Genomic DNA, 15,016 nt, shown 5'->3' with positions numbered 1-15,016 from the left:
CAGCTACTCAGGAGGCTGAGGCAGGAGAATCACTTGAACCCGGGAGGTGGAGGTTGCAGTGAACCGAGATCACACCATTGCACTCCAGCTTGGGCAACAAGAGCAAAACTCCATCTGAAAAAAAAAAAATTTTAAGGGAACACTGTCCAATTGGTATTCATGTAGAAGAGTTGCCAACACAAACTTACAAATGCAATGTGGAAGCAACTATATGCAGATTTAAATTAATGGGTATAATGAGTGTGTGTTAGGACTAATTCTTTGCAAAGAATCTTGGAAAAGAAAACACTATAAAAGCTGCTCTACTTTATAGTCTGGTAGTTAAAATCCTGTCCTTTCACAGCTGCAGCCTGGGTTCAATTCTTGGTCAGGGTAGTCCCTTTATAAAGGATAAAATTAAGGCCAGGTTCGGTGGCTCAAGCCTGTAATCCCAGCTACTTGGGAGGCTGAGGCATGAGAATTGCTTGAACCCAGGAGGCGGAGGTTGCAGTGAGCCAAGATAGTGTCACTGCACTCCAGCGTGGGTGACAGAGTGAGAATGTCTCAAAAAAAATAAATAAATAAAAATAAAAAGAATAAAATTTAAGGCCAGTTGCATGCAGTGGCTCCTGCCTGTAATCCCAGCACTTTGAAGCTGAGGTGGGAGGATTAGCGTGAAGCCAGGAGTTCAAGACCAGCCCAGGCAACACAGCGAGCTATCATGCTGCCAGTGCACCACAGCCTGGGTGACAGACGAGACTCCATCTCAACAACAGCAGCAAAATAATACAACTTAACACTATGGAGGTAAATTTAAAGCAAATAGTTTTTGGATGTGCACGGTGGCTCACGCCTGTAAATCCTAGCACATTGGGAGGCCAAGGCAGGAAGATCACTTGAGGTCAGGAGTTCAAAACCAGCCTAGCCAACATGGTGAAACCCCGTCTCTACCAAAAATACAAACAAATTAGCCGGGCATGGTGGTGGGTGCTTGTAATCCCAGCTACTCAGGAGGCTGAGGCAGGAGAATTGCTTCAACCTGGGAGGCAGAGGTTGCAGTGAGCTGAGATCATGCCACTGCACTATAGCCTGGGTGACACAGCGAGATTCTGTATCAAAAAATAAATAAAATAAAATAAGTAAAAATAAAGCAAATCGCTTCTGAGGAAAAACCAGAGTTTTCCAGTTTTCCAGTGGCAAAGAACTGACTCTTTCTCTTTTCACAACTTTCCCTGCTCAAGGACAGTGGGAAGAATCACAGAGAGGAAAGGTGGGGGCCAGGTGAGGTGGCTTGTGCCTATAATCCCAGCACTTTGGGAGGCCGAGGTGGGTGGATCACTTGAGATCAGGAGTTCGAGACCAGCCTGGCCAACATGGTAAAACCCCATCTCTACTAAAAATATAAAAATTAGGCTGGGCACAGTGGCTCATGCCTGTAATCCCAGCACTTTGGTGGGCCAAGGTGGACAGATCACGAGGTCAGGAGTTTGAGACCATCCTGGCCAACATGGTGAAACCCAGTCCCTACTAAAAATACAAAAATTAGCTGGGCGTGGCGGCAGGCGCCTGTAATCCCAGTTACTCAGGAGGCTGAGGCAGGAGAATCGCTTGAACCCGGGAGGCGGAGGTTGCAGTGAGCAAAGATCGTGCCACTGCACTCCAGCCTGATGACAGAGCTAGACTCCATCTCAAAAACAAAAACAAAAAATTGGCTGGGTGTCGTGGTGTGCACCTGTAATCCCAGCTACTCGGGAGGCTGAAGCTAGAGAATTACATGAGTCTGGGAGGTGGAGGTTGCAGTGAGCCGAGATCGTGCCGCTGCACTCTAGCTTGGGGACAGAGCGGGACTCCATCTCAAAAAAAAAAAAAAAAAGAAATAAGGCTGGGTACAGTGGCTCACGCCTGTAATCCCAGCACTTCGGGAGGCTGAGGTAGGCGGATCACCTGAGGTCAGGAGTTCAAGACCAGCCTGGCCAACATGGTGAAACCCTGTCTCTACTAAAAATACAAAAAAATTTAGCCAAGCTTGGTAGTGGGCGCCTGTAATCCCAGCTACTGGGGAAGTTGAGGCAGGAGAATTGCTTGAATCCGGGAGGTGGAGGTTGCAATGAGCCAAGATTGTGCCATTGCACTCCAGCCTGGGCAACAAGAGCAGAGGGCTTTTGGAGACATACATTAGAACCCTTTAATAAACAGCACAAACTTGCCTTTAAAGCAGAAGATCGGGGTAAAAAAGACAATGGGCTAGAAATTGGCAACACTTACACAGTAAAGAGGGATCTATATTCTAGCAAGCTTCTTTCTTTTTAAAAAGTTACTACAGGGGCTGGGCGTAGTGGCTTGTGCCTGTAATCCCAGCACTTTAGGAGGCCGGGGCGGGCAGATCATGAGGTCAGGAGATCGAGACCATCCTGGCTAACATGGTGAAACCCTGTCTTTACTAAAACTACAAAAAATTAGCCGGGTGTGGTGGTGGGCACCTGTAGTCCCAGTTACTCAGGAGGCTGAGGCAGGAAAATGGCGTGAACCCGGGAGGCGGAACTTGCAGTGAGCCGAGACAGCGCCACTGCACTCCAGCCTGGGTGACAGAGCGAGACTCTGTCTCAAAAAAAAAAAAATGTTATTATAGGTATTACTGTAAAAATTAATTAAAGTATGTTGTTTTAAGGTAGCTATTTTAATTTTTAAAATCTGTGAATGGTTTTTTTCAGCATATACAAACCATTTTAACTCTCAAAAAGCAGAAAAGTTTATGCATAAAAAAAGAAACGATGGTGGAAAGTTCATATCCAATTGTTAGTAAACACTACTACTAGCTAGGTGGAATTTTCATTTTTTCTATGTTTATTTAAATTTTCCATAATGAAAACATTGTTTGCAATTGAAGTAAGGGTTACTTAAAAGGAAGAAAGTAAATTAAAAAAAATTTTTTAGAGATGAGGTCTCATTCTGTCGCCCAGGCTAGAGTACAGTGACATGATCCTAGCTTACAATAGCCTGGGCTCAAGCAATCTTTCTGCCTCAGCCCCCAGAGTAGCTGGGATTACAGGCATGAACACCTGGTGGAAGAAAGCAAACTTTTAAAAAACATTTAAGAAAAAATGAGCTGGCCATGGTGGTGACTGCCTGCTGGTTCAAGCTACTCGGGAGGCTGAGTGGGAGGATCACTTGAGCCCAGGAGGTCAAGGCTGCAGTGAGCTGTGATCACACCACTGCACTCTAGCCTGAGTGCAGACAGAGCTAGACTCTGTCTCAAAAATAATACAAATAAATAAATAACATAAATAAGGAGGGGAAGTCCAGGCTGGGTGGGGTGGCTCATGCCTGTGATCCCAACCCTGGGAGGCAGTGGGAGGAGGATCGCTTAAGCCCAGGACTTCATGACCAGCCTAGGCAACAAAGTGAGACCCTGTCTCTACAAAAGATAAAAAATTTAGCTGGTGTTGTGGTGTATGCCTGTGGCCCCAGCTACTAGGAGGCTGAGGCAGGAGGATCACTTGAGCCCAGGAGCCCGAAGCTGCAGTGAGTTATATACTCCAGCCTGGGTGACAGAGTGAGATCTCAACTCAAGAAAAAAGAAAGCAAGAAAGCAAGCAAGGAAGTAAGGAAGAAAATAAAGAAAGGAAGAAAGAGAAAGAAAGAGAGAAAGGAAGGAAGGAAGGAAGGGAAAGAAAGAAGAAAGGGAAGGAATGAAGGGAGGGAGGGAGGGAGGGAAGGAAGGAAATTCATAATCATTACGCAGAAAGCTCATTCTAACTTCAGGTAGAGCACCCGCCATGCTTTGAGTCTGGATCATGTGCTTGAGGCAGTCAAGTCAAAATTGCAGAGTGTTTTGAGAAATGAATAAATTCCTCTGAAGCAAGAAATTGCTAAACTCAAGTCAAAATCCCTTCTCAGTTCCACATTAAAGGAGACCAAAGGGTCATGACAATTAAATGAAATGCATGATTGCAGGTGGGGAGGGAGGGAAATCTTCATAAAGGACATTGGCAAATATTTAATATTGCCTATATAATAATATTGTGACAATACAAAATTTCATGAATTTGATCATTGCACTGTGGAACACGAATGTTCTCATTCTTCGGAAGTACAGGTAAAAGGTCAAAATGTCTGCAACTTAATCTCAAATGGTTGGGGGAAAGTTAAAGCAAGATATGGCAAAATGTTAATAATCTGGTGAAGGGTATATGAGAACTCTTTATACTATTCTTGCAATTCTTGTTTTCAAAATAAAAAGCTGACGTGGCCAGGCGCAGTGGCTCACGCCTGTAATCCTAGAACTTTGAGAGGACAAGGCAGGCAGATTGCTTCAGCCCAGGAGTTTGAGATCAGCCCGGGTAACATGGCAAAACCCTGTCTCTACAAAAAATACCAAAAAAAAAAGAAAAAAAAATTAGCTGGGAGGAGGATCACATGAGCCCGGGGAGGCTGAGGTTGCAGTGAGCTGTGATTACACCACTGCACTCCAGCCTGGGTGACAGAGTGAGACCCTGTCTCAAACAACAACAACAACAACAAAAGTTAATGCACACCTTCTCAAAGCCTCTCCCATCCCACAACTAGTTGAGCACATTGTTGGCACTACTACATCCAATGTAAAGAAATTCCTTCACCTGCAAACTTTAAGCTCAAGAACTTTTCTAAGGACTGGTGTAGTGGCTCATGCCTATAATTCCAGCATTTTGGGAGGCTGAGGCAGGTGGATCACTTGAGCTCAGGAGTTCGAGACCAGCCTGGCCAACATGGTGAAACCCTGTCTCTACTAAAAATACCAAAAATTAGCCGGGCGTGGTAGCACACACCTGCAATCCCAGCTACTGGGGAGGCTGAGGCTCGAGAATCGTTTGAACCCAGGAAGCGGAGGTTGCAGTGAGCCAAGATCACACCACTGCACTCCAGCCTGGGCGAAAGAGCAAGTTTCACTGCAACCTCCGCCTCCTGGGTTCAAGCGATTCTCTTGCCTCAGCTTCCCCAGGAGCTGAGATTGCAGGTGCATGCCACCACACCCGGCTAATTTTTTATATTTTTAGTAGAGACACGGTTTCACCACGTTGGCCAGGCTGGTCTCAAACTTCTGACGCCAAGTGATCCACCTGCCTCGGCCTCCCAAAGTGCTGGGATTACAGGATTACAGGCATAAGCCACCATGTCCGGCAGAAAGACCTTTTCTTTTTTCTTCTTTTTTTTTTTTTTTTGAGATGGAGTCTTGCTCTTGTTGCCCAGGCTGGAGCGCAATGGCGTGATCTTGGCTCACTGTAACCTCCACCTCCCGAGTTCAAGCGATTCTCCTGCCTCAGCCTCCCTAGTAGCTGGGATTACAGGCAACTGCCACCACACCCAGCTAATTTTTTTTGTATTTTTAGTAGAGATGGGGTTTCACTATGTTGGTCAGGCTGGTCTCAAATTCCTGACCTCAGGCCATCCACCTGCCTCAGCCTCCCAAAGTGCTGAGATTACAGACTTGAGCCACCATGCCTGGCTAGAAAGAACTTTTCTAAGCATAAGATAACCCTTCAGAGTGAAGCCTCGCCAGCATCCAACTCCGGCAAATGTCATTGGAGCAGTGGTTTTCTAGCCTGGCTTCAAATGCAGAATCACAAAACCTAAGACCTGGGATCCTTTAAATCAGACTCTCTGCAGGTATTCTAGCTCCAGCCAGGGTGGAAAACCTCTGTGATAGCTGATGTACTATTGAGAATCTCTACCTAGATTGGAAAGGTGGATTGTAGGTGCAAAGTGATACCATTGAAAAGTCCTCTATTCATGTGCCTGCCACTTACAAACTTATGTGGTATCACCTTAAGTAAAATCAGCCTTTAAGAAAGATCAAATAGGCATCCAAGCTATAGTTGTTAAAGAAAAAAAAAGAAGAAAAGAACAGGAAGAAAGGAAAAAAAAATAACCAAGTAGGCATCTGATGCTGCAGTGAGAAGCTGTAGACCTCTTGCTAGCTTCCCATCCCAGATTTAGGGAGACTCTTACCCTAGTTTAACATTAATATTCTAGAGAGAGCAAACAATCTCCAGGAAGGTGCATTGGTGTCCAGCCTCCTAAGCACCTCTCTCTACATATTTGCAATTAAGGGCCCATGGTTCAGCCGGGCAAGGCCTCACTCTGGTGGGATGTTCTTCATGGCCACCAGCAGAGGGAGCCACACACCCAGCCAATGGCCGCAGCTGCACCCAAGGGCTAGGACGTGGAAACAGGTGGAAATGCTGAATCACCCGGATGAACGAGCCCACTGAGATTGGATCACAGCTCTATCACATCATGATCTGATTACTTATTTCCCACTGGACTGTGAGCTCGGACCATGTCTAATTTATCTTCTGTCTCCTGAGTCTTGCACAGCATCCGGCACACAGTAGCGCTTGGCAGATATTAACTGTGGTTGCTATTTCGGGCATCTGACAAATGAATATTCACCAGACCTGGCCAGATGTTAGCATTTGCTAGGATTGTCAAGAGGCTGAGATGCTCTTCCTCCCTCCCGAGATCCCTCACAAGGTATTTTCTGCATCCCAGGTCAATGAGACACTTTTTTTTCCCAGAACACCCTTCCATCATAGAGACCCCTACAATTAGATCCTGAGAAATTCATCCCCCATCGGCATCCTCCCCATCTTTTCCCCAATCCACAAAACATCTGTCTCCCTGCAGGCAGGGCCTCAGGCCCCTCGCCAGCCCCGACCTGGAGTGGACCCACAAGTCCCCCAGCCCAGACAGCTGGGTTAGAGACTCACACGCCGGCTGGCACCAGTGGTTGGAACTTCCACTGCTCCTCCTCACAGTCCAGGAAAAGCCGGTTCATGATCTTGTTCTTCTCCTCTGGCGGGATGAAGTTCTCGATAATTAGGTACCTGGGAGCAGGAATGAAGGAGTGATGGGAAAATGGGTGAGCGAGAGACCACGTGGTGCATGTGAGGGTTGAAGGATTAGAAGCAACAAGCCAAGAGGCAGAGGGGGCCGGGCGTGGTGGCTCACGCCCGTAATCCCAGCATTTTGGGAGGCCGAGGCGGGCGGATCACGAGGTCAGGAGATCAAGACCATCCTGGCTAACACAGTGAAACACCATCTCCGTCTCTACTAAAAATACAAAAAAAAAAATTAGCCGGGTGTGGTGGTGGGCGCCTGTAGTCCCAAGCTACTCGGGAGGCTGAGGCAGGAGAATGGCATGAACCCGGGAGGCAGAGCTTGCAGTAAGCTGAGATCACACCACTGCACTCCAGCCTGGGCAACAGAGCGAGACTCCATCTCAAAAAAATAAGTTAATTAATTATTTATTTATTTTAAAAAAAGAGGCAGAGGCAATGTGGAGGTGGGAAAATCAAGAAGTTAAGGGGAAAGGATCCCTATAGAAATACTGCAGCTTGAAAAATCACTGCTTCTAATAGGTACACAAAAATAGAAAAATGAATAAATACTTTTATTTGATAGCACAATAGGGTGACTATAGTCAATAACTTAATTGTATATATGTATGTGTGTGTGTGTGTATATATATATATATTTTTTTTTTTTTTTGAGACAGTTTTGCACTTGCCGCCCAAGCTGGAGTGCAATGGCGCGATCTCGGCTCACTGCAACCTCCACCTCCTGGGTTCAAGTGATTCTCCTGCCTCAGCCTCCTGAGTAGCTGGGATTACAGGCACACGCCACTATGCCCGGCTAATTTTTGTATTTTTAGTACAGATGGGGTTTCACCACGTTGGCCAGGCTGGTCTCAAACTCCTAATCTCAGGTGATCCACCTGCCTCGGCCTCCCAAAGTGCTGGGATTACAGGAATAAGCCGGCAAATTGTATATTTTAAAATAAAGAGTGTAACTGGATTGTTTTAACTTGAAGGATAAATGTTTGAGGGGATGGATACCCCGTTCTCCATGATGTGCTTAGTTCACACTGCACGCCTGTATCAAAACATCTCATGTGGCCAGGCGAGGTGGCTCATGCCTGTAATCCCAGCCCTTTGGGAGGCCGAGGAGGGCGGATCACCTGAGGTCAGGAGATCCATCTCTACTAAAAATGCAAATATTAGTCAGGCGTGGTGGCGGGCACCTGTAGTCCCAGCTACTCAGGAGGCTGAGGCAGGAGGACCGCTTGAATTTGGGAGGTGGAGGCTGCAGTGAGCCAAGACTGCACCACTGCACTCCAGGGTGGATGATAGAGCATTATTCCATCTCCAAAAAAAAATCTAATATCAAAAAAAATCTAATGTATCCCATCAATATTAATATATACACCTACTACATACACACATTTTAAAAAATAATTTTTAAAACAAATTTAAAAATAATTTTTTTTTTTTTGAGATGGAGTCTTGCTCTGTCGCCCAGGCTGGAGTGCAGTGGCTCCATCCCAGCTCACTGCAAGCTCTGCCTCCCAGGTTCACACCATTCTCCTGCCTCAGCCTCCCAAGTGGCTGGGACTACAGGCGCCCGCCACCACGCCCGGCTAATTTTTTTATTTTTAGTAGAGGCGGGGTTTCTCCGTGTTAGCCAGGATGGTCTCGATCTCCTGACCTTGTGATCCACCCGCCTCAGCCTCCCAAAGTGCTGGGATTACAGGCGTGAGCCACTGCGCCCGGCCTTTTTTTTTTTTTTTTTTGAGACGTCTCGCTCTGTCACCCAGGCTGGAGTGCAGTGGCATGGTCTCGGCTCAATGCCACCTCCACCTCCCAGGTTCAAGCAATTCTGCCTCAGCCTCATGAGTAGCTGGGATTACAGGTGCGCACCACCATGCCTGGCTAATTTTTGTGTTTTTAGTAGAGACACGGTTTCACCATGTTGATCAGGCTGGTCTTGAACTCCTGACCTCAGGTGATCCACCCGCCTCGGCCTCCCAAAGTGCTGGGATTACAGGCATGAGCCACTGCGCCCGGCCCTAAAAATAATTTTTTAAAAATTTAAAATCACTTATTCTTATGCAAAGATGGTAGCCTCGGGGCCTTCGGAGTTACTTTTGGCCAGCACCTAGCGTCCATTTTGAGGGGTTCATCATATACAGGCAGAGGAGGTAGAAGAAACTCCAGCACGTGGGCCCATCCCTCAGCCCTCAGACGCATTTTATTCCTAAGGGACTCATGGGAGAGGAGACAGTCAGGATGAGGCCTTAGGGAATGAGGAGAGGGAAGGATGGCTGGCTGTGGGGACCCGCGAGGAAAAGAGCTGCGGGCCCTACTTGAGCTTGAGTTCGCGGGTCTGCTCGTTCTGCGCCTCCTCCAGGTCCTGCCGCACGCGGATGTACTCATCATGCTGGTCCTGGATCTCCGCCTTCACCGCCTGCAGCTTGGCGTAGAGCTGGGTGGGGACAGGTGCCACTCAGAGGCTGCTTGGTGTGGCAACGAGGCCCCAGTCACCCAGCCTGAGCCGCAGGGCTGCAGGCTCAGAGTCTACCCACTCAGCCCAGGATGAGGCTGGGGGTCCTTTTCTGAACTCCCCTCTGTGCCCAACCCACCACGAATTGGGCTGGGCTATTTAAAGGGGTGCCCCGCCCTCCTACACTAAGGCCTGTGACCATTGCCTGCTCTTTCTCAGCTGCTATCAGCATCGTGGAATGTTCAAACGGGAGGGGACCCCAGGGACCTTTTGGTCCAATACCCTCCTTTCATAGATGAGGAAGCCAGGCACAGACTTGCTCAAGGTCACACAACCAGCCAATAGAAGAGCCGGAACTAGGACCCAGGGCTCATTTGGAGACCCAGCTCAGGGAGCAGGAAGCCTGAACGAGTTTGGAAGGTGACTCCTCCCACTCCAGTCTCTTCAGGGGCTCTCAAAAGTGGGCTGTGGAGGCAGCATGGCCATCCTGCTCGTCTCCAAAGCCACTGAGAGCTGGGTCCGTGGTAACTGCCACCGTGGCAGTGCCTCTGCCAGGCCTGCCCCGGGGCAGCCACATCAGCCACCCTGAAGGGTCTCCAGATTTTTCCCAGAATCCAAGCTGGAGCTTTGCTGCTTTCTGCCCTAGACTCCCCTCACGTGTGCATGTCTTTTCCTTGCCACGGGCTTTGCAGGGTCCTGGTGAGCGGCTATTCTCATCCCTTGACATGTCCTTGGGGGCCTTACGCTCCCCGCCTGAGCTTCCCGGGGTTCCAGTCTCCTCCTCAGCCTCTCTGTATTCCCCTGGCCCTGCTCCAGGCCCAGCTATCCCAACTGTGACTCACTGGTGACACTGAACGGGGAAATCACCCAGGACCATGAGGATGGTAACGCTGGATACTGCAGTGACAGAGTTTGCAGCCTGTCACAGCCCACCCTGGCCCAGGAGAAAAGGCTCCACTCCACCCCCAGCCCCCGCCTCCTGCCTCCCCCTGTTGCTCACCCCCGAGGCTAAGCCATGTCACTCAGGGGTTCAGCAGTTCCAGCCAAATGGGGAGGAGTCCCTGAAGCACACACCCCTTGGGCAGAGACTGCTGGGCCTCCAGCACACCTTGACCGGTCCTGCTGCAGCGTCTCACCTTCTTGAGTTTCTTGGTTTTGACCTCCACCTCCTGCTGCAGGGACGTGTAGGTGCCCCGGAGCTCCATGGTCTCCTCGTCTCGGAGCATCATCTCCTGCTGCATCTCCCGCTCACGACGTTTCTAGGCCAAGGACGGGCAGTGTGGCTCAAAGGAGCAGTGCATACTCGGGAGGGCCAGGAAAGCTCAGGGGACTGGCTCACTCTGCCTGTCTCAGGACCTGGCTTCACCATGGCCCAGGGCCCACATCCACTGCTCCCACCCAATCCTGCAGAGCCCCTGGGAACCCTCCTCTCAGTTCCCAGGGCCATGCCTTTGCCAGGCTCTGCCCCATGTGGATGGAGACTCCAGCCCTAAGAGCTGGCCTACTCCAGGGGCGTTAGTCACACAGATGGAGGCACATCACACTGCCTTCCAAACTGCCTCACCCTCTCCCCAAGTGGTGTAACGGTTGATTGGTAAGACCAACAAACTGTGGTTCTTGATGATTTAGGGAAACAGTCATACAGTTGGCAAAGAACTCACACCACCTTGTGGAAGGCCCAGGAATTAGTACCAGGTGGCTTGTGGAGGCTGATGTTATGGAGAGCTATCACGTCCTCTCGCCCACCAGCTAGCAGTGCCCCTGCCAAAGGGAAGACCCTAGTAGACCTGTGGGACGCAGGGTGGCATGTTTGAGATTCTCAGCACTGTAATTCCAGAGATCCAGAGTCCACCATGGTTTAACGGCCCTGCACCTCCCAGACATGAGCTGCAGGCCACACTCTCCAAGGGGACCTGGCACCTGGAGGCCCTACCTGCTCGGCAATCTCCTGCCTCTTCAGTTCCAACATCTTCTGCTGTTCGTTGGTGTGATCCATGATATTCCTGCCCCCAATGAGGAGCTTGCTCTCCATGGCCTGGGGACACAGAGGGGTTGGGAGGCGGGCTTTGCAAAGGGTCCACAACATTGCCAGCTGGAGAGATTTTGCTTCCCTGCTCTGTGGTCCTTCTGGGAGTGGACACAAGATGTGTCCCAGATGGGGCCTTGTGACTTTCAGGGAGAATGGAGTTTTCCCCTCCAGCGTCTTAGGTCCCAGCACAAGGCTCTTATTGTCAGCAGGAACACTAGGGAGGCAGAGAGGGTGCCCCTCGGGGAATCTAGGGCAACTGATCTGTTTGCTTTGAGTACACAGGAAAGGTTGGTTCACCAGGGCTAGGAGGAGGATGGGGGTGGCAACCTAATCCTGGCAACCAGGACCCAGCTGGTGTTGAGGATTGGGAAAGAAAAGATACAGTCACCAGGTAGCCCAGCCTTTAGCTAACTGGCTTCCAACTCAGGAAGACAGCTCTCAACACAGGCAGCAGGAAAGGGTCTAAATCTTCAGCTGATGTGGAAAGCAGAAGAAAAGCCAAAGGGAGCAGACTGCACAGCAAGAAGGAACAGCACGGGCCCAGCACAGCAGGAGCTTTGGAGAGGGCCGGGAAGACTTCATTCTACCCACTTACCTTGAGGCTTTGGGCAAATTATTCCCTTCAGGTCTGTCATCTACAATGTTGGAACACTGCCTATGTTCCAGGATGGCTGGCAAACATTTGCTGAGCGCTAAGTATCTATTAGATGCTGAGCTAAGCCTTTAACACCATAGTTTCCATCCTCCCCTAAGGGGGACTATTCTCCTCCCCATTTAACAAATGAAGACATTGAGAATGACCAGCCTAAGGCCATGCAGCTATTGAGTAGCAAAGAGGAGAGATTTGAACCTCGCACCCCCAGTCTCACTCTGTGAAAGCCCCTAGCCAGTGCTTTGGAATCTGAAGCTGAAATAATGTCAGATTTGTGTAAACTGTGACTACATAAAATGTATTTTCAAGAGGGTGCTGTCGGCAGCCTCTCAAAACCTATTCTGGTTTAGGGGGTGCCCGATTTGAAATTTTAGAAAATGAAAATAAAATAAGAAGAAGGTGCTGTCCCAGGGTACCCAGTTGTCCTCTGGCTTCATTATGGGCCTCCTAGAAGGTTGAAATCACCTTGAACCAGTGGAAAAAGCTGGCTGCTTCTCCACTGGAATTTTTCCCAGTGGAAACAGCTGACCTGCCTGAGGGATCTCAAAGCAGGGGGTGCTGTCAGACTTGGGGAGCAGGAGACCACCTGTAAGAGCCACATCACTGGGAACACAGCCAGACAGGGGTTAACAGTGGCTTTTGGGAGGTCAGGGACTGGGCTGTGTGAGGCTTTGTCACCCAAAGACGCTGAGCAAGTTGGGCCCGCCAGAGAGGCACGAGCCTCATTCCAGCCCCACACAGCCTCAGAGGCCAAGGCAGGAGCAAGAGGCCTTGAGCCCTTGAGGCTGTCCATGCTGCCACACTGCAGCCACCTGCGCTCCTGGTTAATGATCTCCCCTCTTACCGCATCGCCTTGTCACAGACCTAAACCCATCCTAGGCTCCTCCTTCACACTCCAGGTCAGCAGGACTGTGAGAGAGAAGAATCCCTTACACTGCACCCTCAGCGATTCACCTGCCACCTGCAATCCTCCCACCTCAGCCTCCCACGTAGCTGAGACTACAGGCACGTGCCACCACACCCAGCTAATTTTTGTATTTTTAGTAGAGATGGGTTTTGCCATGTTGGCCAGGCTGGTCTCGAACTCCTGACCTCAAGTGATCCACCCGCCTCAGCCTCCCAAAGTGCTGGGATTACAGGTGTGAGCCACTGCACCCAGCCACCTTGGGCTCTCTTTATCCCCGTTTCTCCTCCTCCCATTCATCAATCCACATTCACTGTCACGGGGCCCAATCATCTGGGGAACCTGGCAGAAGGGGTGGGGTGGGCGTGAGAGCAAAGAGAAGAACCACACGGAGGAGGCCCCTACTGTTGTGGACCATGGATACCTGATCCCCTAACTACTGGGTCACAGGTCTTCAGGAGCCTGCTGTCTGGCCTGGCCTCTGAATCTGGGACACGCTTGTCCATTTCAACCCTGAGACCTTTCATTTTCCCCAGCATTTTATGTGGCTCCAGCATTCTTTATTCTTTATAATCAAAAGACCCTTGTTCTCAAATTTCGCCGCATGTTAGAATCACCTGGGGAGCTTTTTTAAAACTCCAGAGCCAGGTGTGGTGGCTCATGCCCATGGTCCCCATTGTTTGGGAAGCTGAGGCAGGAGGATCGCTTGAGCCCAGGGGTTCAAGATCAGCTTGGGCAACATAGCAACGCCCTATCTCAAAAATAAATAAGCAAATCAGATAAGAAATTCAGACCTAGTGAATCGAGATCCATATTGTACTGAGATTCCCAGGTAATTTGGATGCACATAAATGTTCGAAAAGGACTGCTGTAGGGGCATGCATATTATTAGCACTATCATTTTTCCAGTGAAAGCTCACAGAGGTTATGTAACCCATCCAAGGTCACATGATGGCCCCCTCAGTAACCAGGCCATATTCCTACTATTTCTCATGATAGAATCATTATTCGTTTACATGCTCTCTCGCCTGTAAGCTCCCTCAGAACAGCAATCATATCTTACTCATATCTCAGGGTCCCTGGACTTAGCACACTGCTTGGCAGATAACCATCTGTGAGCTTTCACTGGAAAAATGATAGTTACATGCATCTCATTAAATTTAAATGGAGATCCAGCTGAGCAGGATGGCTTATGCCTGTAATTGCAGCACTTTGGGAGGCTGAAGTGGGCAGATCCCTTGAGTCCAGGAGTTCAAGACCAGCCCAAGTAACATGGCAAAACCCATCTCTATAAAAAATATAAAAACGGGTCGGGCATGGTGGTGTGGGCCTGTGGTCCCAGCTACTCAGAAGGCTGCGGCAGGCGGATCACTTGAGCCTGGGAGGTTGAGGCTGCAGTGAGCTGAGATTGTGCCAATGCACTTTAGCTTGGGCAACAGTGAGACCCTGTCTCAAAAAAAGAAAGAGAATTGAAAACAAAAAACTTAAATGGAGACCCGGCCCAGGCCTGCCTGGCTCCAAAGCTCAAGCTCTTCCTATTGCAGGGGCTGTGGTGACTCTTTTAGGAAGCAGAACCTGCTAAAGGAAATCAACATGTTTCCGGCAAGAGGAAATGGTGTCTGACTAATCTCCAAGAGTTCTTTCAGAATGGGACGGAATAGGTTATTACAGCACATGGGGAAGCCAATGACCAGAACTCTGGAGGTTAAAGCGCTCCTGGCAAGGCTGCACATCAGAGGTTATTCAAAGTTCCATGGGGAGTGAGGAGATGGAGAAAGGGGAAGTGAACTAGAGAAAGGAAACAAATAAACAGGTATTTCTCTGGATGGAAAGGCGCTCAAGTGTGAAACAACAGGACTAATCTCTGAAGCTGTGCAAGAAGGAGTGCCTGGGTGAAATACCCAACTTCACAGACACCTCCAAATCCTCCTAGGTGGTAAAGTACAAGAGAATTTCTAGCCTATGTGAGCTGACAAAAAATGGCAGATGAGCGTCAACTACAATTTTACATTTTGTGGAAAAGGAATCCTAACTCTACTAATTAAATGATAGCCATGGGCAATCAGTTATAAGCCCTAAAAAGGGGAGGAGGAGGAGGAGTAACACTCCATTGTTCCCAGAAGACACTGGCTGA

At 49.3% G+C, this 15,016-nt stretch overlaps 1 protein-coding gene across 2 annotated transcripts in view; it reads right to left on the bottom strand.

The window, feature by feature from the left end:
• The window catches only part of KIF3C (kinesin family member 3C), a 52,959-nt gene that overhangs the window by 17,533 nt on the left and 20,410 nt on the right, over positions 1-15,016 (bottom strand). For both annotated transcript variants that reach the window (XM_054475781.2, XM_054475782.2), the window contains exons 2-5: positions 11,231-11,332; positions 10,434-10,556; positions 9,161-9,279; positions 6,726-6,842 (exon numbers count right to left, since the gene is read on the bottom strand). In XM_054475781.2, coding sequence (XP_054331756.1) covers positions 6,726-6,842; positions 9,161-9,279; positions 10,434-10,556; positions 11,231-11,332 — 461 coding nt within the window. The remainder of the gene's footprint in view (positions 1-6,725; positions 6,843-9,160; positions 9,280-10,433; positions 10,557-11,230; positions 11,333-15,016) is intronic.

The sequence above is a fragment of the Pongo pygmaeus genome, chromosome 12 (assembly GCF_028885625.2).
Source record: "Pongo pygmaeus isolate AG05252 chromosome 12, NHGRI_mPonPyg2-v2.0_pri, whole genome shotgun sequence".
Classification (NCBI taxonomy): domain Eukaryota; kingdom Metazoa; phylum Chordata; class Mammalia; order Primates; family Hominidae; genus Pongo; species Pongo pygmaeus.
Note: the sequence above shows the minus strand (reverse complement) of the source record. Positions and strands in the feature narration are given on the sequence as shown.